The sequence below is a fragment of the Sinocyclocheilus rhinocerous genome, unplaced genomic scaffold (assembly GCF_001515625.1).
Source record: "Sinocyclocheilus rhinocerous isolate Xijiao unplaced genomic scaffold, SAMN03320098_v1.1 scaffold497, whole genome shotgun sequence".
NCBI classification, from domain to species: domain Eukaryota; kingdom Metazoa; phylum Chordata; class Actinopteri; order Cypriniformes; family Cyprinidae; genus Sinocyclocheilus; species Sinocyclocheilus rhinocerous.
The window spans coordinates 893,729-918,924 of NW_015633189.1; the positions used below are offsets into that span (position 1 = coordinate 893,729).

Here is a 25,196-nt window from a genome sequence, read left to right on the forward strand (position 1 = left end):
TTTCAGAGGGCTTCATGTTGATTTGCTGCCAGAATTGGCTGTTGCAATCCATGACATGAAATTGGAGGGAAATGTCAGAGGCAGTCGTTTTGTCTGTCACTCCACTTCTGTTATTAAAAGGAAAGTTAAAAGGGGGAAAAAACAGAATGGAAGCGAATGTTCTACTTAAAATGTTCAAATTCCTCTTTTTCCATACAATATGTTTAATAAACAAGTTTGGAATTACATAAAAATGTATTTATTTATGGGTGATCTGTCTCTTTAATCAGTAAGCATGACAAAAAAGGGTGAGATTCAGACGGTTAAGCAGTCAGTAAGTATGACATGCCCTACCAAATCACTGATTGAAATGCATACAAAGACATTTAGCAGGACCTTTGTGGTATAAAAGCCATTTGAAATTCCTTTTGAGGTGGTGTCACCCAAAAAGATTGCAAAAGTCTTTGATGTTTAAAATAAATTTGATTCAGATCACATCAAGGCCCTTCATCACTTGTTCTCAGACCCTTGAACAGAGGTGGCACTGTAGCCAGCTGAGTGTGAGGAAACAGATAGTGACAGGTCTGAAGATAGTACAGTGTCGGCAGCAGGACGGACGAGACGGGTCTAAAGCTAGGAACTTAACCTCCATAATTCTTAGTTCAAACAACAGACATTCCAAGGGATGAAAAATGTCATGAAGTGCCTGCAGAGCGCCCTCAACATCTGACCCCTACCATGTCATTGCCTCAAGCTGTCAGCTCTAATGCACTATTCAAATGTCATGTACAATAAGTGCCAGGTGAATCTGGATAAAAACCTGGTGACTAGGTACTAAACATTTGTGCTTCAAAGTTGAACCCAAGGAGGTCTACAATACTTGGGGAAATCCGTCATATCAGTGACCGTAACTCAGATGGAAATATCAAAAAACGTTGAGCACTGGTACAACCCTCTACATTGCGAGTAAATCACTCGCATATGCAACTAAATCTTACTCTGGGCGACTAAATAATGGTGTGCGTACAGGGTTGGGTAAAATATCTATTATAATATAAATGGCAAATGCTGAGTCTATGGTTATGGCATCTAGTAGCAGTGGCTAAACGGTCTATGCTAACTAGACCTTTATTGGACCATGAGGTAAGTTTCTTCTCAGGTATTCTCGACCCACAGCTCGGTTTATAGGTTCAGAGAAAAATATGACTCCTCTGTTTTAGTTTCTTCTCTGTAAGACAACAAACAAATCAGCCTGCCAGTCAATTTTTAATGAACAGCTCTCCCTGGATTTTTCCATTCCCTCCTTGTTCGTTCTCTGTATTCTCACCAGGTGATACAGTCTCTTTAAAGTGCAGCAAAGCCACATCATAACTTCCACACAAACCTGTCAGGAGACCAAAGCTATAAAAAAGAGCCTAACCTCTATCTATCTCAGGAGCCAGAAGGCTTATTGTTCCAAACTGATAGATCTACTCACAATGCAGTATGATTTTTATACAGCTGAACAAGATTTGGACCATTTGCCACATTCCTTGGAATAACAGCACAGCCACTGGATGGTTCATGAATAATTCACCTGGCACTACATTTTTTACCTGGCCCAGATACTATAGCATATTTCTTCTATTACAATATAAGGCCCTTAATTCCATTTGAGAAGTATAACAGTCAGGTAACCGGTCTCATTCTCATCAAACATTCATGCCAGATTTCTCTTTAAATGTTTTCACTGCATGGCACAGGGCTCTTTAAAGGATTAGTTCACCCCAAAATGAACATTCTGTCATCATTTACTCACCTTCATGTCGTTCCAAACCCACATGACTTTCTTTCTTCCGCAGAAGACAAAAGCAAAGGCTGTTTTCCATGCTCTTTTCCAAGCAATTACGATGAGTCTAAAGCTTTCAAGCTCCAAAAGGCACCATAAAAGTATAATAAAAGTGGTCCATATGACTCACACACCATATTCCACATCATATGATAGCTTTATGTGAGAAACAGAGTGAATGTTAAACCATTATTCATTGAAAATCTTGAATTCGACAAAAAGCGTTAGGGCGGATTTCATGACAGTAGTTGATGTCTGATTTGTGAATGAAACCTTCTTTTGTGTTGAATCCATTCATCTGGTTCACATAACCAGTCTGAACAATTCATTTACAAATCAAACCGATTCACTGAATCAACAGCTCAATCAAAGGGAATATTATCGGTGAATAATGTAAATTTCAGTCTATTTCTCACACAAACCTACCGAATGGCTTTAGAAGACTTGGAATATAGCAAATGAGTTGCACTGGACTACTTTATAATACCGATATGAAAGTGAAAGTGAAAGTGACATGTGGCCAAGTATGGTGACCCATACTTGGAATTAGTGCTCTGCATTTATCTAAACGGCTTGAGAGTAAATAATGACCATTTCATTTTTGGAGAACTGAAAACTGTGAATGAGGAATATTCAAAGTGAGGAACAATGCAAGACAGTAGTTCCTCTTGAATGGATGAAATCAGGTGACGAGAAACACAACTAATTCCTCAGTAATTCATCTTCTTGCTGGGATGCTTAAATTATTCCCTGTAAGGGAAATTCTCCAAAGGAAATTAAAAACAAACGGACGCAGAATTTTTCAGCACCCTTATGCAAACAGAACGGAGCAGAACTGCAAGAGAAGAAACATCTCATCCTATGCTAAATTCAAAGTATTAAGGCCAATCAGATGATTACAGAGGGAGTGTTCCTGATTAAGCATTATGCGATGTGACAACATGACAAAGCTACTTCTTCATTATCCCATTGCGGAGCACTCAATGAAAAAGGTCTGAAAACAGCCAGTTGAAATCAGTTACAAATGGTGTGTGGGTTAACTTATAAAAATGATCAGCGTGACCTGAGAAGCACACTCAGCATTGTGGGATGACCGATGTGCTGCTGACACAGTGTGTTAATGAGAGGTACAAATGAGAGGTTACCCTAAGAATGAGGCCAGTGAATTTGTGTGGGTGTCTGTGGGCGATTTCATTGAAAAGCTTTGTACTGTGCTGATTCTGGGTCATTTCTACATTGGCAGGATATGTGCCAAGGCAATTAAGACCTGGAAGCAAGCATGTGTGCTAGTTTTCTTGGCCTACTGTAAAAGTACATACACCTTCCTCATGATCAGTGTGTTATTTTAGCTTTATTTATATACTATTATAGAATTTATTAAGATATGAATTAAATTTTTTTTTCATTTGAATGTTAGTTTTAGTCATTTTTTAATGTGCTTGTCATTTTTATTATTCTTTAAATATTTCTCATTTTAAATTATTTTTTATTTCAGTTTTAGTTTTACTAATTTTAGTACGTCAACTTCAACTTAACTTAGTTTAGTTAGTTGCCAAAACATCACTTCTAATTTTCATTTAAATGTAAGATTTGAATAGTTTTAGTTTTCGTTAACAACATCCGTGATAATAATATGTAATAACATAAAAACATCCCCAAACACCCTTTCTATATTCTCCATTGACAAACTTGCCAAATTAACATCCCAATTAAGTTTCCTATTTTAAATAGGCTTTTCTTTTCATAATTTTGGGAAATTAGATTAAAGCTAACAAACTAGCAGTTTACAATCTATAACTATTCTTATATCAGCCTCAATGCTTTTGCAGGCTGAATACATTTTATTTTGGGACAGCCAGAAATGTTCCTTACGCTTGCTCCACCTCCATATTATCTCCACGGTAACAGGAATGGAGAATCCTCTGGCCCTCTTCGTCCCACAGGTGTTCTTGGAGAAAACAAGCTGCTCGCTCAGCTCTTTCCAGCAGAGCCTTGTCGCCCAGCACGGCTCCGACACGTGCAAACCCGGACAGCATCAGTCCTGACCAACCAAAGAAATGGGAGTGGACACAGATTACAAGCTTTGGAAAACCTGACCGTGTTCAATTTAGAAAACAATTTTCTTGGAATGCCAAAGCCATTTTCTGTCTGTGGTTTCTCCAGCAAAAGTACTTGGGCAATCAAGCTCAACAACCTGCTTATTTAAAACTTTCTGGAAGAGTTCTGCCTTTCAGATAATGAAACTCGCCCCCAACAAGGGCTAAAAACGTTTTGATAAAGGTGCAGTAGGTGCCAGCCAAGACAGAGGAGTTTTGAATGGAGACATTAAGAGACTATAAGATCTAATGTGTTCAGAGGGCTGGGGATCACTAACAATAGTCCTGTCAGAGCTCCATGTGCCTGTAGCCCTGACATGTCTCATGGCTATGCGAGTGGGCCTATCAGGTTTGATTAATGCGGAGAGATCCTCTGCAGGTACCAATATCCAGTCGGTATGAATTAAGAATGTAATGGAGCGTAGCTCAGGAAGGAACAGTTTCATTAAACAATGTCTCATGCTTTCTTTAATTAAGATATCAGCTCATTAGTCACTATTCTTTGAGCGCTTTTGTCAGCCAGAGCTCCCAAGGGGCCTTGGCACCCTGTGAATGCTTTGATATCCTTTCATTAAAGACAACGAGGGCAAAGACCACAACCCAGAGGTCCCCTCTGTAGGCTTTTAAAGGCTTGGCACCACATCTAAGCACCCCATGAAAGAACTCTAACATTATAGTGCTGCTATTAAGGCAAACCCAGTCGGAAAAAAAAAAAAAACATTTACGGAGCTTGTCGAACACTGGACCTTGTTTGCAAAATGAAATCAATAAAATTGTAAAGACAGGAAGGGGGTACATATAGCTTTGGGGGATGCAAGCATTGTGATTTTTCTTCATGCCTCAGCCTCTCATTGATTAATTGATGACTGTTTCCATTTCAAAACACTCTAAGAAAAGCAATTAACTCTAATTAGAGTATTTTCCTGGTTCAGTGCGCTGGGATTTCCAGCAGTATATTACTGGCTGACACATTTACTTTCTTCCAATCGGGATGTGGGAAACTTACCATTCCAGGAAGCTAGCATTTTGGTGTCCAGGTGAGGAGGTGGGCGTGCTCTCCGTACCTCAGCCAGCTTGGCTCTGGCATCGGACAGCAGCTCAGACAGTCTGTCCACGCTGATGCCAAAGTGAGCAGCGGTGAGCTCCACTGAGTAACGCACAATCAGCACATTTTGACCCTGCAGCTCTCCGTGGGGGTCCTACAAAAACACCAAGAGCACAAGTTTTAGTAACAAATCAGTAAATGCACATAAATCACGATGTCGGGAAGCAGCTCTCTGATCTCTCCTGCTGTCCACACACAAAACGCTCCCTCTCTCTTCTCAATGGATTCCACCGTAGGAAAGGAATCTGCATCCTCAGCGCTATAGAAGCCACCAGACTGCAGAGGGCAGCACAATGCCCATAATCAAATGTGTTTTATTTATTTTTTTGTCACTTGTAGGCTGTTTTCGAAAGGTACATTGTGTTTCTTGAGGGGATCATTACTTCTTGGCCACAAGTTATCTTGTTAAAACATGTTACCTTACAACTTCAGCACACAGTGAACCTCTGGTTGTCATTTACAGAATAATAACAAGGGGATGATTTATAGTACAGAGAGCATGCAATGTTTTCAGCTATTTTATGTATTTTTTTTCCAAACATGTATATTTTGGGTCGGGGAAAACACTGACCTCTAATGTAACTCTCACAACCAAAAAAATAATAGATAAATAAGGTTCAAGGTAAGCATTGTTGGTACCTAATTACTCCATAAATCTTCAAAAATACGATTTTCAAAATTTGAGGGGGTTTTAATTGTGTTTGTCATCAAACCATTCATCATCACAAGAAGGCTGGCACCCTGTGCTGGATTGTGGAGGAGGGTTGACCTCAAAAAGGGTTCTGACCTGGGCGATTTTTCAGTGCATTTGTGGGTTGGTGCTGATTCAGCATGACTGATGCCTAATGCGGGATCTAATGAGGGGGAGACAACTCACCATGTCGCTTAGGTCTCTGGAGACGTAAAGCAACACGTCACGAGCCACATCTGCAAAAAGGCGTTCCCCAGACACCTGCAGAGATCAACAGCCATAATAACACCACAACCAGCCAAGCCAATGCCATACATAACTAGGAAATGTCAATTGATTCATTATACAAATCTTAAAATTTGCTGAAAATTTACTCTCAGGCCACCCAAGATGTAAATGAGTTTGTTTTTTTATCAGAACGGATTTGGGGGGAAAAAAAAAAAACATCACATTACATCATCAAGGGATCCTCTGCAGTAAGTGGGTGCTGTATGAATGAGAGTTCCACTGTTGTCCTCTCACATCAAAATGCACCCACATTTTTATCTAGAATGGTTTTGGACTTGTAAACTGTGCATGATCAGTGCATATTTCTCAGACGAGACGACTTTTCAATGGAGAAAGCAATATCATGGATAAAGGATTTTATTTTTTATTTTGTATTTTAGCCAGAAGAAATGGTTTGAAGTTAACACAAAAAAAACACTCATCTACATCTTGGATGGCCTGAGGGTGAGTAAATCTTCAATTTTGGATGAACCATTTCTTTAACTTTTGATACAGAAACACAGAATAAGCTATATTTAACAACAATAAAGTCCTTATTCTGTCTACAAACTCCAGAAGTACAGCACAGTGTTTCATTATTGCTTTCTGGATATAAGCAATTATCTGGAGAGATAAGATATACAGAAAATATATCATATATTCAAAATATATCAAATGCACACACACAAATATATTCCCACCTGGTAAGCAGTGATATAGGCCACAGAAAGCTGGCCTTGATCATATAACATCTTTTCAAAGTGAGGAACATGCCAGGAGGAGTCTGTGGAGTATCTGTGAAAGCCCTGAAAAAAATAAGATTTTTGTGTTTGGTTATGCAATTAAAAGGGAAGAATTGATATTTAACATCTGTTATAGTTGAGACAGGTTCTGAATACACCGTATTTGCATGTAACCTGTGCCACATGGTCATGAATTCCCCCTAGTGCCATCATTCGGAGAGTGTGAAGGACCATTCGCAGTGCTTCTGCTCCCTCAGAGCTGGCACGATTTACTGCCCAAAATGACATCAGGAACATCAGGTTCACTGGAGAAAAGAAAAACACAAGGCCATTTTACATTATTAATGCAGATGCATATTTGACCGGTAATTAAGACGGGTGGTCAACAGAACCTTGTGTTCTAATAGTAAATTAATGACATACTGTAAATACTGTACAAGCTTTAGTGATAAATCCTTTCAACTCATCCCAGTGTTTTGTTTACCTGGTGAAGGAAACTTCGGTGCCTCTCGAAAACCTCCATATTCTTCCTCATAAGAGTGAGCCAGCTGCTGGTAACATCTGTTGGCAACATCTGGGCCGGATGGAAGAGTTTCTCCAGGGCTGGCAGAGATTTCTGTCCCCTTCCTGAGGGTTTCCAGTACTCTCTCTCCACTAGACTCCAGGGTTTCTCTGTTGCTCTGCCACTAAAATACGCAGTATGAAGGTCCTCAGACATCAGAGCACCACAGTACAAGGTTTTCAAACTTTGGATGCCATTGTCAATATAAAGGCAGCTATATATTTTCATGTATAAAAGGCCCATTTATACTGTAAAAAATACTACATATTCAATACTGTTCAAAAGTTTTTTTAAAGTAAGATTTTTAAAAAGTTTTTGGAAGTAAAGTATCTTATGCTCAACAAGGCTGCATTTAATTGATTAAAGGTAAAAACAGGAAACAGCGTAATATTGTGAAATGTTCTTACAAGTATTCAATACTGTTCAAAAGTTTTTTTAAAGTAAGATTTTTTAAAAGTTTTTGAAGTAAAGTATCTTATGCTCAACAAGGCTGCATTTAATTGATTAAAGGTAAAAACAGGAAACAGCGTAATATTGTGAAATGTTCTTACAATACAATAACGGTTTTCTATTTTAATACATTTTAAAATTTTATTTTAAAAGCAGAATTTTTAGCAGCCATTATTGTCACATGATCATTCTAATATGCTGATTCGCTCAAGTTCTCAAGAAACCTCTTATTATTATTAATGTTGAAAATAGTTAATTAATATTTTTTCAGATTTGATTAATAAAAAGTTCAAAAGAACAGTATTTATTAACTTTTTTTGTAACAATGTAAAAGTCTTTACTGTCAGTTTTGATCAAGTCAATGCATCCTTGCTGAATATTAATTATTAAGCAATTATTAATTAATTAAGTATTAATAGGAAGAAACATATATGAAGAAGTGTAACATATTCAAAATAATTAAGTATTAATAGGAAGAAACATATATGAAGAAGTGTAACATATTCAAAATATTACAAGAATCTCTGAGAAAGAAATCTCAGCTCTTACTTGTTCTATAATTCGTAAAAGCACAGTTTTCAGTCCAGATCTTCTTCCACTGTCTCTGGGTGGAAAGTAAGTGCCACCTATGAATGGCTTGAGCTCTGGTGTGAGCCACACACTCATTGGCCAGCCACCACCACCACTGGTTGCCTGGGCACAAGGTATTCATCGTATTTCAATTATCCATGACACTTTGTAAGTTATGGCGTTGACAGCAATTAATTCTTCTGGTCCAAACCTGCACAAATGTCATGTAAACTTTGTCCACATCAGGCCTCTCCTCTCTGTCCACCTTTATACAGACAAAGTTCTTGCTGAGGATTTTTCCAATCTCCTCGTCTTCAAACGATTCCCTCTCCATCACGTGACACCAGTGACAGGTGGAATAACCCACTGCAAGCAATAATAAGCAGTAAAGACTGTAATATTTAGGCTTATGCATTAAAAAACACTAATAAAACATGTATCCAACATACAGTATACCAATATGTTACCTGAAAGAAAAATGGGCTTGTCTTCACTCTTTGCTTTAAATAACCCACTGCAAGCAATAATAAGCAGTAAAGACTGTAATATTTAGGCTTATGCATTAAAAAACACTAATAAAACATGTTTTCAAGTATACCAATATGTTACCTGAAAGAAAAATGGGCTTGTCTTCACTCTTTGCTTTATCAAAGGCTTCTTGCCCCCATGGATACCTGTTAAGGAAGAAAACACCAGAAAAAATATTTAATGGCAAAATTAAATTAACTAAAGTTAACTGAATTAAAATCTAATAGAAGTCTTATTTGATTTCCATACCGTACTACAGGGAAAATACAGGGATGTTTTATTAAGAATTATAGTAAGAATTATAGTAGTATATAAAGAATTAACGGGGTGCTTTTTGTTGACAATAAAAATAATAATCTAAACTGACTTTGTATTTTACAGTACGCCTAAAGATCTCACCAGTCCACAGGGTTATGCGCATGTTGTAATAGATAGGAAGACTTCTCAAATTAACTATAACTGAATTAAAATCTAATAGAAGTCTTATTTGATTTCCATACCGTACTACAGGGAAAATACAGGGATGTTTTATTAAGAATTATAGTAAGAATTATAGTAGTATATAAAGAATTAACAGGGTGCTTTTTGTTGACAATTAAAAAAAAAAAATAATAATAATCTAAACTGACTTTGTATTTTACAGTACGCCTAAAGATCTCACCAGTCCACAGGGTTATGCGCATGTTGTAATAGATAGGAAGACTTCTCTTTACTCAGGCGATTGGTGTGTTTTGGGGTCTTTGATCTGTCCGGTCCATCACTCCCTGATGCCATGCTGAAGAAAATCACTCCAGAAGACCTAAAGCAATCATAGAATAGATCAGTGGTAAATGAAATCAATATTGAAAGTGCTCTGAGTGCCACTGCGCAGTAGGGGACCTTAGTAAGCAGGGGGCCGGGAAATAATAAAAAGAATGATTTAGAATGGGAACTTTTCAGGTGGCTGTCCAGCTAAGACCAGCTTAAACTAGCTAGAAAACCAGGATATGCCAGCTTTTATTTGTAAACAAACTTTAGAACAGTTACAGTATCAGTAGCATACGTTTTACTGCATATAAACAACGGCTGTGTCTCAAAACTTAGTAAGCTGCCTATCTAGATAGCATTTTTGTATGCATTCAACATTAATAATTGTCCTAGACAGCATTTTTGGGCATCAGCTTACTTATTTGAAACATAGAATCAAGGTCTCTCTGAATTAGCTGTAGTGCTAACGAAACCTTCAGAGCTTTATAATCGGTTGTGCGAGCAGACATGAAGCACTCAGCCTGGAAGCATGACGGCGTGAGACGCCAGTGCCTACCTGGAGCTGTCCCAGAACAACTTGGTACTGGCAAGCACTGACTTTTGGCCAAACTGGAGGCCTTTTGGTAGTCCAGAGCACCGGTTGTTATATAAAGTACGAGGACTGTTTTTTCGCAGAAGGGATCCGGTGAAGAGCCTGGCCTGTGCGATGTGTTTGGTGGTGGCTGATGATGTAGACCATGCGAAACCCAATCTCAGCATCATATAGATCCGCACCGACCTGTTCGTGGTGCGCAGGGAAATGTCAGTGGAGTGACCTGAAATTCATATTTGCGCCACTAGATGTCGCGCTAGATCTCTTAAGTTATATAATATAATATCAAACAGTCAAAAAAAAATCAAACCTTCTACTCTTAGCATTTTTACCTAACTGACCTCTGGAGTGAGATTTTGAGTCCAGAATTCTTTCCTCACAATTCGTCGATAATCTTTAGGTTGTATTTAAGTTAACGCAAAATATAATACAAAACATTTACATTATGAGACAAAGTGATGACGAATTTTTGGCCAAACATCACAGTATAATTATTTATTTTTTAAAATTATATTTAGTGTAATTCAAATTAAATTAGAATTGAATGTATTATCTCCGTGTATTGTGTATTAAATCTGTGGAAGATAAAATAAGTTAAGTGTATTATTATTAATATTATAGTTTATAGTACGCGAGTTTTAAAAAGATTTTGATTTATTGATTTATTTATTTTGTTAGACTATGCACCCAAAGGATTTTATTCAATCTCGTTGTACTAGTACAATGAAAATAAATATATTAAATTCAATTCAATATTCACAAAATAATAATAATAATAATAACTAGAAACTAAAGTTCGAAGACGAACTTTGATGTTGGCTTGGCCGGCGTAGCCTCGGGGCAAAAGAACCAGAGTACTTGTTTGTCCAGCCAGCTGGAGCTACGGACCCTTGCTATCTTCTATTGGAGGAACGCATTCATCCTCGCTTCTCTCAATAAGAAAGACTTCTCTGGAACAAAAACAGAAACGAAATGAGGACAACAAAAGCAGTCAAAACTAACAAAAGAGCAACAATATATAAGTGCAAATGACAAGTCTCGGTTAGCCTAACACAGTACACGCATATATACACACACACACACAGTATATTCAACAATATTGATTGAAAACACAAGAAATAATGAAATGATTCATTTGAACAAGTTTCGTGAATCAAACGACCCAATTGAACCAAGTTCGTGAATCAAATGATTCAGTTCAGAGATACGAACACTCGTCGGATCAGTTCAAGTTCAAAGGATGAATATCATGAATCAAATGATTCATTTGAACAAGTTTCGTGAATCAAACGACCCAATTGAACCACGTTCGTGAATCAAATGATTCAGCTCAGAGATTTGAACACTCGTCGGATCAGTTCAAGTTCTTTTACACGTGGTAGCTTTAGCCCAACGTGCTAACCAGCTGAACTCACGCGATATGCATGCGGCCTACTCAAAATTGCCTCGTAACAAATAATTTCAGAATTATATTAGATTAATATATGAAAATTCACTCACCAGAGCAGAATAAAATGATATATTCTCAGAAGGAAGATTAATCATAGGGCTTCACCACTCCGGGATCCGCTCCGTCTAACGATATACTCCTCAGATTTTCACTTCACTCTTCTCTCTCTTTCTGACGACAACACCTCAGGCTGACACATCGACTTTGAAAGTTCCGCTTTTCAAGTGCACTCGATCACATTTCTCGATAGATCCATGTTTAACGCAGGGAGTTTGTGAAGAAGCGCTCCGTGCTGCAGTCTCATGTGCTCTCGAGATCTCTCTCTGCTGGAAGCAGCAGCGCCGCGCAGCCTGTGGGCGGGACTTATGAATGTGCTGCTAACACTGGCTCTTAGGAAAGTCAGTCACCGGAATGAGAACCGCGCGTTGCTCTGCATTTAGACAAAAAAAATATCTCACAAGCAGTCATATTACCTCAATAATATATTGTTATAATTTTATTGCCTTAATTCGTTGGAGTTTTTTAATGCAGAAGCTTTTAAAAGGCATGTAAACGATGTAGTTTCTGTATGTAGCCTTTTTTTCCGTTCAGTGTTCATTAATCGACAAGAGTAATTTTTTTCATAATATTTAGTATAGACAATTGTTATTTTTTTTTTGTAATAAAGGATTTTATGACAACAAAAATTGTCATTACTAAAAATTGAAGACTAATTTAATTCATATTGTTTTTCAATAGGTCAGGCACCTTTTCATAAATATGGCTGTTTCCAAGGTTTTTTATTTGTAGGATTTACATTTCAAAAAGTAAAGGACAAGTAGGCTACTTCAAGCTCTTTAAGCAGCTTGTACAAACCCTGGTCATTTGTATTATAGACCGCTGTAATTGTCTATTCTAACCAACAAGTTTATTATGAAAATTTTTTAGATACGAGTTAAATTGCGCGATAAACAATTTGCAAACAACAGTATAACAGAGCAGGTTTTGTAGATGTTTAGATGCAGAAATGGAAGAATCCAAAAATAGCATTGCATGGTTTTAATTAAATATTGATTCTCTTATTTATAAATAAATAAAAAAAGCCAAGACAAACGAATGATTTTCAGTTGTTCTCTCGTGTTTCACACGGTTCTCTGGCCAAACAGTCATTATTAATGAGCCCTGAAGCAGGTAATAATCAGATATGTTGGTTTAGCTTGTCAGTGTGAATGAAATTCATGTATTTATTGGTATTTTGAACCGTTTTTAAAGTGAAACTAAGATGAGTTGGAAGACTCCTCCCTCAAGAGACGGGTATTTCTCCTCTAGAGGCGCAATTTTTGTCAGACAAATGTAAGTCTATGGGAAATTTTTCATATTTAAAAATTATTTATAAATAAACTGTAAGTCTGATCAGTCTGAAAAGATATAGCACACTTCACGCAATTAGGGCCCAGGTATTGTCACCAAGCCAACATAATAATTTAGCATTTCAGTACAGGTTTTGGATTTGGATTTGCCCTCCTTCAGAACAATTCCTCATTTGTCCGTTAGAGGACGCTTGTAATGTAACCCGGAATTAGAAGTTACAGGACAAGAGGAACTGTTGCCACTTTCTTCCGGTGAACGAAACAACAACATTGCTGAAGAGATGGCAGAGATCGGGGAAGACGAGCTCAAAAAGCTCGAATATTTGTCTTTGGTGTCTAAAGTTTGTACCGAACTTGACAACCATTTAGGAATCAACGATAAGGACCTTGGTAAGTTTATAAATTTAACTTGACCGTGTGTCACGTTGTTGGTAGCTGTATCGTAAATAGCTTGTTAGCCTGTTTCTACATGTGGAATCAATGTTTGTGTACAAAATGTAACTGGAACAAACCGCTAATTTGTGTTATTAAATACTATTCAGTCACCCTATTATGTTACACCTTTCGTTTATCTAGAATCCTTTTATATTTAAAAACGTGGTTTTTATTTAGTAACGTGGTCGTTATGTGGTAGAGCTGCATTGTTTGTTGTTTTTTTGGAAATGTCTTTCCTACTTTGAAATCATTTGAAAGCTGTTAAAAGGTTTTACGGTAGAAGCAGTTACTTTAGTAAAAGGTATTTTGGCAAAGACTATCACAGTACATTTTGGTAAGGAGTTAGTCAACTTATTTACAAATGTTAAAGACAGAGGCACAATGTGTGTGTCTATGGAAGTCTGTAGCAACAGTCTGTTGGTTTATGTGTTTTTCAGCTGAGTTTGTAATCAGTCTTGCTGAGAAACATCCAACCATTGATGGATTTAAGTCAGTGCTGGTAAAAAATGGAGCCGATTTCTCAGTAAGGATTTTTTAAATCTCATCTATGTCAAGAATTTGTTCCTTCAGTTTTGTGTGTTGTGATTTTACATTTGGAGTTTTAGTAATATCGAATCTCTGTCCTTTAGGATTCACTCGTCAGCAATTTGCTTCGTCTCATTCAAACCATGCGTCCTCCTGCAAAAGCATCTACCAGTAAAGGTAAGGGCATTCAGGGTCTTATAGAATAACAGTTAATTTTGATATCAACAACATTATCAGGCCAAGAGTGCATTTTTCATGCCATATTTTCATACCTCCTAATAATACTGTTTTCTTATGTGATCTTTATTGCATAGGATCTCATCCTGTGGCTAAACCAAAGAATGAAAAGGACCAGCTGAAAGAGCTGTTTCCAGCTCTGTGCAGACCTGACAATCCTAATACTAGGGTAATTCTATATATGCATTGACTATATAAATAACTTCAAATGTGTTTTTAATCAGCAGTAACCACTTATGGGTCATAAACTATATCTGTTCTTCTAATCAGACTATGCTGGATGAGGATGATGTGAAAGTTGCTGATGATGCCATGAAAGAGTTGGAGATGTTTATGCCTAGTGTTAGTGGTACAGAACCTAGCAGCAGTAAACACAGGTGAGGAACTTCTGTAACATAAAATAGATGCCATTGAACTTGGTGCTGCAGTGATTGCCCCGCTGCAACATATTGTTGCTTTTTAACGTGTAAGTGGCATCCGTCTTAGATCCGAAACCAGCAGCAGCAGTAAGAAGAAGCGGAGGAGCAGAAGCCGCAGTCGGAGCAGAGACAGAGACAGGGATAGGGAAAGAGACAAAGACAGACGGAGACGCCATCGCTCTCGCTCCCGTTCCAGATCTCGCTCCAATGAGAGAGACAGAAGGAAGCGCAGGAGCCGCTGGCACTCTCGCAGCAGGTCCAGGAGTCCTGCACGGGGAGACCGAGATAAAGGCTCCGACCGCTGGAAGGACAAACATGTTGACCGGCCCCCACCGGAGGAGCCATCTGTGGGGGATATCTACAATGGCAAAGTCACCAGTATTATGCAGTTTGGCTGCTTTGTGCAGTTGGAAGGTCTCAGGTATGTTTTAAATACAGTTAATCTACTTCTAAGGCTATTGAAATTTATGTAAGTGTTTATTATATTCTTTATTTTTTATTTATTTTTTTTTACATAATTTTTCTTGCATCTTTCTTCCAAAAAAGGAAACGCTGGGAAGGCTTGGTCCATATTTCTGAGCTCAGAAGAGAAGGTCGGGTAGCAAATGTGGCAGATGTGGTCAGCAAAGGTCAAAGGGTCAAAGTCAAGGTGTTGTCCTTCACTGGATCCAAAACAAGTCTCAGTATGAAGGTGAGTGAGCTCTATCTTAATGAAAGCTGTGAGAGAGAGAACTGACAGAACTGCATACACTGAGGTCCAAAAAGTCACCAATTTAGAAAACAGTTAAAATATGCATTTTTAAATCTGTACATTTTATTTACAGATTTGTTAAATTCTTTAAAAAAATAATTGTGATATTCTGCATATTTTTGGGCCACTAAACAAAAATACATATACAAAGTTTGTTATTTTGTTTGTTATTTAAAGACTGCTACATTATAATATTAATTATAGTGATCATAGTAATTGTAGTAATTATTACTATTATTATTGTTGTTTTGTCTTTTTATTAATACAGACAAATTTAGATTTGCATATTATGATTTTAGTGAAAATAATAATGGTAGTAATAATAATAATAATTATTATCATTATTATTACTTACTATGTTATTGCTTTTTATCATTATTATTATTACGCATATGAAAAATATTTTGTGCTCAGCTTGTATTTTATATTGATTGATCACTGTGCGTTATATGTGGGCTGATTTTTGTTGGGTTGTCTTGCTTTTACAAGGACGTTGACCAGGACACTGGTGAAGATCTTAACCCTAACAGGAGGAGAAATGTGGGTGGAGAAGGTCAGGAAGAGTCGGCCATGAGGAATCCTGACAGACCCACTAACCTCAACCTGGGCCATGCTCCAGAGGTAGAGGATGACACATTGGAACGCAAAAGACTCACCAAGATATCCGATCCGGAGAAGTGGGAAATCAAACAGGTACATGGCCATCTTTAATGTGATATCATTTCTTGTTATAACATTTATTACTAGAACTGAGTATCGTTCAAAAATTTTCGATACCGATACCTTGACTTTAATACCAGTTCCTGAACGATTCTTTTTTCAATACCAATTTTATAAAAATCTGCTTTAACAAGATAACATTACACATTACCTCAAAAACTTTTTGGTTTTATTTTTTCAACTTATTGACGTTTTTACAGAGTCAAAGGCTCATCTCCTGAGCCACTGCACAAAGGAACAAAATGTAACCAACACAATAAATCAGTGCAAATAGTTTTAATAAAGTTCAAATAGTTTTCAGTTTCCACATCTTTTAGGCTACGTTTACACTAGTGCATTTTCGTTTTAAAATGCATAGCTTAGACAGAATCATAATTTCTATTAAAACCGGAAGTTATTACAAACACTCGATGGTGGTTTAAAGTGAGCTTTGAGTTAAAACGTATTATAAATCTGATAAATTGTCTTATGTAGCATGATGCTACAGTGTGCATGAATGGTCACGTTACACATGTTTTCGGTCATATAGTGTGGACAGAGATCTTTTCTGAAATGCAGTGGAAATGCCAGTAAGGACGAGTATCGTTTTCATTTCATACAAAATGCTGTTTTGTAGTGTAAACGTAGCCTTACATCTGTGGAGGTCTGATGCTACAGTCTCACGTGTGAGCCACGTCTCTGGGCAGAACCGATGTAAACTAGTGTTTTTCCTGGATGCCTCACCAGAGCCAGTCACCAGAACTTGATTTAGGCGCATCAAGCATGCTGCACGCTTACTGGCTCACTAGCTGCATTTACATGGACCCTACTAATCTGATCGTAATAGGACTAGAAGCACAATCAGAATAAAAAAGTCACATGTAAACACATCAATGGGATTGAATTGGCCAGATCCGACTAAAATTTAGATCGGATTGTAAGGGGTGGTTTATTCCTTTTGCAATCCGAGCGAGAGGACATGTAAACACTTGATCGGATTGAAAACCGAAACTGGAAAGTACTGCGCATGCGCAGTGATGTAGAAATAGCGTAATGACGTGTGACGCACGGAACGAGCTGTTCTTCCTTTTACTTTTACTTTTACTTTTAGTCATTTAGCAGACGCTTTTATCCAAAGCGACTTACAAATAAGAAAAAGTAATTAAAACTAAAAGCTAAAACTCTTTAAATACTATATATACACACATTTAAGAAAATAAAAGAAATTAAATAAAAATGACAAATGCATACAACAACACTTCAAAACTAAAACATTTAAAGAAACTCTGTATATCCATGCAGTGTGCGCATGTCAAAAGATTAATTCCGATCAGAAGCTTGTGACATATAAACGCGCATATCAACCTGATCACTTTATTTAGCGTTCATGTAAACACTACGTTCGGATTTGTCAATCAGAATGGAATTCATTCCGATGGAAGCAAAAAGTGTCCATGTAAACGTACCTACTGACGTTGACGAGATTAACCCCTTAGGTATCTAAATTTGGTACCGAACGACAAGACATTTTTCGATACTCGATGGTATCGAGGCAATTCTGTCAGTGCCTAAAAAGTATCTAACTCGATACCTAGCCTTATTTATTACATATGTTCATATTTTAACATCTGTCTGTTCTTAGATGATTGCTGCCAATGTGTTGTCTAAGGAGGAATTCCCAGACTTTGATGAAGAGACAGGAGAGACAGGAAAAGTTGATGATGAGGAGGGTATGAGTTGTATTATCCTTTAACTCAATATTTTTAACATGCTTAACATGCCAATCCCATCACAAAAAAGTTGTTTTTGTTGGAACACCTCAAATTTGGTCTGTGTTGTGGTTTGTCTACCAGATGAGGACTTGGAGATTGAGCTGGTGGAAGAGGAACCTCCATTCCTGAGGGGGCACACCAAACAAAGCATGGACATGAGTCCTGTCAAGATTGTCAAGGTAGGCCAAGCCACCTCTCACTCGACAGCTGCCTGAGCAATGTAGGAAGCAAAGCTCTTGATTTTACTGATACAGACATAATCTGTGATTTTACAATTGCATATTTTTTTGTTTTTTTTTCTGGCAGAACCCCGATGGATCTCTCTCCCAAGCAGCCATGATGCAGAGTGCCCTGGCCAAAGAGCGACGGGAGGTGAAACAGGCCCAACGGGAGGCTGAAATGGACTCGATACCCACGGGCCTAAACAAACACTGGGTGGACCCACTGCCTGACAGTAAGACATTCAAACTTCATTTGAAAAAACACCTGCAAAGCTAAAGGTAGCATTGCCATTTAAAAACAATAATAATAATCTTACAAGTGCACAAATGATTTTATGGTCAGAATTCTGAGATATCAAACAGGAATATCACACATCTGATGCCTTTTGAAGACTAAAATTAAAAACAGTCTGATTAAGTATATAGTGAGGTAGGATTGTGTGAGTAAACTGAAGTCCATGTCCTCCAGTTAAAAAAAAGAACAAGCGGTTATGTAATATGAAAGACTCTGATAATTCCAGATAAACTTCCTTCCTATTTGTCCATACTGTGGTTTAGGGAGTTTGTAGATGACCATCTGATTTCCTGCACTCTGCTCTCGAGGCAGAAGGTGGTTGGTCTGCACATAACAAGCCTATCTCTGATGCTTGTATGCCCTCTGGCTTTGTATGAACACAAGTCTGTTATCATGTTTGTGCATCTCTAATAAATGCTTTTTTGCGCATGTCAAAAGATTAATTCCGATCAGAAGCTTGTGACATATAAACGCGCATATCAACCTGATCACTTTATTTAGCGTTCATGTAAACACTACGTTCGGATTTGTCAATCAGAATGGAATTCATTCCGATGGAAGCAAAAAGTGTCCATGTAAACGTACCTACTGACGTTGACGAGATTAACCCCTTAGGTATCTAAATTTGGTACCGAACGACAAGACATTTTTCGATACTCGATGGTATCGAGGCAATTCTGTCAGTGCCTAAAAAGTATCTAACTCGATACCTAGCCTTATTTATTACATATGTTCATATTTTAACATCTGTCTGTTCTTAGATGATTGCTGCCAATGTGTTGTCTAAGGAGGAATTCCCAGACTTTGATGAAGAGACAGGAATTCTGCCTAAAGTTGATGATGAGGAGGGTATGAGTTGTATTATCCTTTAACTCAATATTTTTAACATGCCAATAAATAAAATCCCATCACAAAAAAGTTGTTTTTGTTGGAACACCTCAAATTTGGTCTGTGTTGTGGTTTGTCTACCAGATGAGGACTTGGAGATTGAGCTGGTGGAAGAGGAACCTCCATTCCTGAGGGGGCACACCAAACAAAGCATGGACATGAGTCCTGTCAAGATTGTCAAGGTAGGCCAAGCCACCTCTCACTCGACAGCTGCCTGAGCAATGTAGGAAGCAAAGCTCTTGATTTTACTGATACAGACATAATCTGTGATTTTACAATTGCATATTTTTTTGTTTTTTTTTCTGGCAGAACCCCGATGGATCTCTCTCCCAAGCAGCCATGATGCAGAGTGCCCTGGCCAAAGAGCGACGGGAGGTGAAACAGGCCCAGCGGGAGGCTGAAATGGACTCGATACCCACGGGCCTTAACAAACACTGGGTGGACCCACTGCCTGACAGTAAGACATTCAAACTTCATTTGAAAAAACACCTGCAAAGCTAAAGGTAGCATTGCCATTTAAAAACAATAATAATAATCTTACAAGTGCACAAATGATTTTATGGTCAGAATTCTGAGATATCAAACAGGAATATCACACATCTGATGCCTTTTGAAGACTAAAATTAAAAACAGTCTGATTAAGTATATAGTGAGGTAGGATTGTGTGAGTAAACTGAAGTCCATGTCCTCCAGTTAAAAAAAAGAACAAGCGGTTATGTAATATGAAAGACTCTGATAATTCCAGATAAACTTCCTTCCTATTTGTCCATACTGTGGTTTAGGGAGTTTGTAGATGACCATCTGATTTCCTGCACTCTGCTCTCGAGGCAGAAGGTGGTTGGTCTGCACATAACAAGCCTATCTCTGATGCTTGTATGCCCTCTGGCTTTGTATGAACACAAGTCTGTTATCATGTTTGTGCATCTCTAATAAATGCTTTTTTTCTGTTTTCTCACGCTCACCATCCATATAGCCGACGGCAGGCAGATAGCTGCCAACATGAGGGGCATAGGTATGATGCCCAACGACATCCCAGAATGGAAGAAACACGCCTTTGGTGGCAACAAGGCGTCCTATGGAAAAAAGACTCAACTTTCTATTCTAGAGCAAAGAGAGAGTCTTCCTATCTACAAGCTGAAAGAGCAGCTCATTCAGGTGTGACTTTAACTGATATGTAGATTCATCCTGAGCTAGATTTCAGTTTAGTTATGTTCATAGATTTGACTATTGTGTCTTTACAGGCTGTCCATGACAACCAGATCCTGATTGTGATCGGTGAGACGGGCTCAGGGAAGACCACTCAGATCACTCAGTACCTGGCTGAGGCTGGATACACCACACGAGGGAAGATCGGGTGCACACAACCCAGAAGAGTGGCAGCCATGTCTGTGGCTAAAAGAGTGTCGGAGGAGTACGGTTGTTGTTTAGGTCAAGAGGTAGATGCTTTCTTATATTAATTTATACAACATAGGCATCAGTGATCTAATATTTGACCACAGTAGTTTGAAACGGATCTCTTTCTGTGTGTGCAGGTTGGATACACCATCCGTTTTGAGGACTGCACAAGTCCCGAGACTGTCATTAAGTACATGACGGACGGTATGCTGTTAAGAGAGTGTCTGATTGACCCTGATCTGGGCCAGTATGCAATCATTATGTTGGATGAGGCCCATGAGAGAACCATTCACACAGACGTGCTCTTTGGCCTGCTCAAGAAGGTACGGTTCACAAATTGAGGCTTTCTTCACACAGTCAGAGTGTCAGGGTCAATAAAGATTTAATTTTATTTATTTGTTAATTTATTTGAAAATATAATATTTTTATTTAGCAAGGAAGCATTAAAGTGTGATAGTAAAGACTTTAGCATTGTTACAATTAATTTCTATTTCAAATAAATGCTATTCTTTTGAACTTTCTATTAATCAAAGAATCCTGAAAAAAAAAAAAAAAATGTATCGCAGCTTTCACAAAAAGGGAAGAAATGTTACTTGAGCAGCAAATCATCAATACTAAATTTCTGGATGATCATGTGACACTGAAGAAATGGCTGCTGAAAATTCAGCATTGTCATCAAAAGAATTAATTACATTTTAAAATGTATTAAAATAGAAAACCTTTAATTTAGATTGTAGTGATATTTCACAGTATTACTGTTTTTAATGTGAATCATTCAGTGCAGCCTTGGTGAACATAAAAAAACTTCTTTCAATATTAAAATATAATATATATATATATATATATATAATTTATTTATTTAAACTGTTTAAATTATTAGTAGTAGTAGTAATTATTTATTTTTTTACTTTTTTTAAATAAAGTGAACAATATGCAACTTAAAAATAAATTGATAAAAATGAGGCATGCAAGATCTAAACTTAAAGATTTTGAACTGTTTTAAACACTGAGTTGCTTTCTAATCTCATAAAACATGGGGCAAAAATGTGTGAAAGTGACAAACTAAGGTGCTTAGATTTGTCCATCTCTTTTGAGGCGTATGTAATAGTGTCTTGTTTTTGTTTTATTTAGACTGTACAGAAGCGAACTGACATGAAGCTCATTGTGACAAAATTAAACAGTTCTAATGTTGAGTCATTTTTAAGGGTTGCAACAATATTAAAATTCTTGCACATACAGATACACCGATAATTACATGACTGATATAAAAATTTAAAAAATCCAAAATGATAAAAATAAGCTAAAATCAAATATTTTAAATACTACAAGTAAATTTAGGCATCACAACATTATAATGTACTGTTTGAAAAATGTTATAAATATTTATTATGAGATTTGTCATTAAATTATTAGTGTTATTAAAGGAACACTCCACTATTTTTGAAAACAGGCTCATTTTCCAACTCCCCTAGAGTTAAACAGTTGAGTTTTACCGTTCTCGAATCCATTCATCCAATGTCCGGGTCTGGCGGTAGCACTTTTAGCTGTAATGATCTATGCTGCTGCTAATAGTGCTACCGCCAGACCCGGAGATCGGCTGAATGGATTCGAAAACGGTAAAACTCAACTGTTTAACTCTAGGGGAGTTGGAAAATGAGTGTTCCTTTAAAGGTACAATAGTTAAGACAATAGCTGCGTTTCCATTACCCTTCAAACTGCCCAAATTGAAATTGCGAATTGAAAATACGCCTAATGGAAACGCATCAATTTCGCAAAAACGCCCATATATAACGCAAAAAAGTTTTTACGCTCGCATGAGGTGGTTTTTCAGGCAATTCGAAAAAGGAATATTTCGCAAAACTGCAATGAAAACGTTTTTTTTTCTGCATTAACAGGTCACATGGCGTACGTAAAAAGTCATATGATCATTCCTTAATGTACTATAACCTCCAAGAAACACTTCATATGTGGCTGCTCTCCCTTCCATTAATGCTTGGAATATTTACACTGCACACGTCTGTGGCGCGTTATGGCTCTGAAACGGCCATCGGAGCTGATCGAGGCCACTCTAGTCAAAGCTTGTGTTACCAGTCACGCCACGGCATGTCCCAGAAGCTGCTCTCCGCGCTGCTTCTGTCAAGATACACGCTTACGCTTCCTTCGATCAAATATAATGGCTAGTGTAGCCAAAATCCGTCAAAATCCCATCAAAATCCATTGCCATAACTTATCACGAGAGGGAAAAATTACGTTTTAGTCGCATAACATTGGTTAATGGAAATGCTGTCATTTCGCAATACTTTTTTATCGATGTTTATAAAATATCGCCAAAGTTTTGCGCAAATCTGTAATGGAAACGCACCTAATGATAAACTTTTAATTGAGGGTTATATGATAAAAAGAGAATCTAAATGTAAAAAAAAAAAAGATAATGTACAGTTAAATAGACAATAGAAGATAATTACTTATCCTGTATTTGCTGATAAATGAAAACTAAAATGTCTAATACTGGATTTGTATAAGTGTATCATTAATATTATGAGCATTTTTCTCCAATCAGGCAATGGGCATCAATGACCTATTGTCATTTGATTTCATGGATGCTCCGCCCATGGAGACGCTCATCACGGCCATGGAGCAGCTGTACACTCTAGGATCGTTGGATGATGAAGGTTTGCTCACACGCCTCGGTCGTAGAGTAAGTGTGTCTCTTTGCTTAAGTTTGTGAATGTGTGCTTTATTGAGGTTTTGGTTGTAGCTGCTCAGTTTTCAAAATAAAGTTTTAAGTTTCTTGTCACTGTTCCTATCAGATGGCTGAGTTTCCTCTGGAGCCCATGCTTTGTAAGATGTTGATCATGTCCGTCCATCTTGGCTGTAGCGAAGAGATGCTGACCATAGTGTCAATGCTCTCAGTACAGAATGTCTTCTATAGACCAAAGGTACTCCTTTAGCCCACACATGTTAACAGATCCATGAATGGTCAAGGAACGGTTACATCATTACATGGAGTTTTTGGTATCCTATCAAACTGATCCCAAAGATAGTAATCATGATTTTACTCTGAATCTCAGGACAAACAAGCTCTGGCAGACCAGAAGAAGGCTAAGTTTCACCAGCCTGAGGGGGACCACCTGACTTTGTTGGCTGTCTACAACTCCTGGAAGAACAACAAGTTTTCCAACCCCTGGTGCTACGAAAACTTCATCCAGGCGCGATCTCTCCGTCGTGCGCAGGATATCCGCAAACAGATGCTGGGCATCATGGATAGGTGGGGGGGTTGAGAATAACAGTAACTTTATATGACTTCCTTACATCATATTACACACCCTAAGCCTTAAGGCCTATTCACACCAAGTGCAATAACTATATTGATAACTATACTAGCGTTGACACCAACGGACAATAACATTCACTTTATTATAAGTATGAGCTGCAGTTATGTCATTCACTGCTTTGCTCCAGTTCTTTAAAGTTGAGTGGATTCTGATTGGCCATGTTTATTATAGGAAAAAATCTGGAAGTGATTATATTGATATCATTCCTCTGTCATTATGGTTATAGTTGTGGTGTGAACTTCCCTATTCTCATAGAATAGGAATGATTTTTAAAACTTTGTTATAGTTGTCATTAGGGCTGCACGATTAATCGAATGCGATTGTCATGCGCATTTTGTTTGTAAAGCCGGTTCTGTAATCAGCAGGAAATCATCATCACGTGCTTTCAGATGGAGCAGAATTTACTACACATAGCCGTAGTTCACTGACAAGTTACGCAAAAAAATCGCATTTTTTATCGCGCTATTATGAAATCGAAGAAATCTGCTGATCACAGAACCGTGCTTCACTGAAAGATACGCATGACAATCGCAGCTTCTGTCGAATCGCGATGTCGATTCCATTTCGATTTATCGTGCAGCCCTAGTTGTCATCCTTGGTGTGAACGGCCCTTTACACTCCATGATTACACATTTTTCTGTCTTCAGACACAAGCTGGATGTGGTATCATGCGGTAAAGCCACAGTACGTGTACAGAAAGCCATCTGCAGTGGTTTCTTCCGAAATGCAGCCAAAAAAGACCCTCAAGAAGGTTACAGGACCCTCATAGACCAGCAGGTGGTCTACATCCACCCCTCTAGTGCGTTGTTCAATCGCCAACCAGAATGGTATGTTTGCCACCAACAATGTTGCCAGAAGAGATTAACAACACAACTTAGTATCCATGCTGCTTGTACTAAAGCTGGATTCCATCCCTTCCTTTTCCCAGGGTGGTGTATCATGAGCTTGTGCTGACCACTAAAGAGTACATGAGGGAGGTGACCACCATTGACCCAAGGTGGCTTGTAGAATTTTCTCCAGCATTCTTCAAAGTCTCTGATCCCACACGCCTCAGCAAGCAGAAGAAACAGCAGCGGTTGGAGCCCCTCTACAACCGCTACGAGGAACCAAATGCCTGGAGAATATCCAGAGCCTTCAGACGACGCTAGAACCTTCACACAACGTCCTCATAGACTGCGAGTGTCCCATACTGCCGCTGAACAAAACATCAACTTTGTGGTGTTGGCAGAGTGGAGGATAAAATGGACAGAATCTTAAAATGTTCGTA

At 38.0% G+C, this 25,196-nt stretch overlaps 2 protein-coding genes across 2 annotated transcripts in view; one reads left to right on the top strand and one right to left on the bottom strand.

The window, feature by feature from the left end:
* LOC107743786 (spermatogenesis-associated protein 20) overlaps positions 1-10,579 on the bottom strand; it is a 38,832-nt gene extending 28,253 nt beyond the window's left edge. Inside the window, exons 1-12 of the mRNA XM_016557186.1 lie at positions 10,123-10,579; positions 9,481-9,618; positions 8,901-8,965; positions 8,503-8,657; positions 8,271-8,414; positions 7,194-7,395; positions 6,884-7,014; positions 6,668-6,772; positions 5,886-5,960; positions 5,153-5,284; positions 4,910-5,102; positions 3,680-3,848 (exon numbers count right to left, since the gene is read on the bottom strand). Coding sequence (XP_016412672.1) covers positions 3,680-3,848; positions 4,910-5,102; positions 5,153-5,284; positions 5,886-5,960; positions 6,668-6,772; positions 6,884-7,014; positions 7,194-7,395; positions 8,271-8,414; positions 8,503-8,657; positions 8,901-8,965; positions 9,481-9,618; positions 10,123-10,328 — 1,715 coding nt within the window. The 5' untranslated portion in view covers positions 10,329-10,579. The remainder of the gene's footprint in view (positions 1-3,679; positions 3,849-4,909; positions 5,103-5,152; positions 5,285-5,885; positions 5,961-6,667; positions 6,773-6,883; positions 7,015-7,193; positions 7,396-8,270; positions 8,415-8,502; positions 8,658-8,900; positions 8,966-9,480; positions 9,619-10,122) is intronic.
* A 2,609-nt stretch (positions 10,580-13,188) lies between these two features.
* Positions 13,189-25,183, top strand: LOC107743787 (ATP-dependent RNA helicase DHX8-like). Its single transcript, XM_016557187.1, has 20 exons — positions 13,189-13,347; positions 13,830-13,915; positions 14,022-14,094; positions 14,232-14,323; positions 14,425-14,531; positions 14,641-14,994; positions 15,120-15,264; positions 15,814-16,017; positions 19,073-19,160; positions 19,284-19,381; positions 19,509-19,656; positions 20,173-20,354; positions 20,441-20,635; positions 20,732-20,917; positions 21,726-21,758; positions 23,155-23,292; positions 23,405-23,533; positions 23,666-23,862; positions 24,577-24,756; positions 24,858-25,183. Exons 1-20 carry the CDS (start codon positions 13,239-13,241, stop codon positions 25,075-25,077), a joined length of 2,964 nt encoding a protein of 987 aa, XP_016412673.1. The 5' UTR covers positions 13,189-13,238; the 3' UTR covers positions 25,078-25,183.
* Positions 25,184-25,196: the final 13 nt, after the last annotated feature.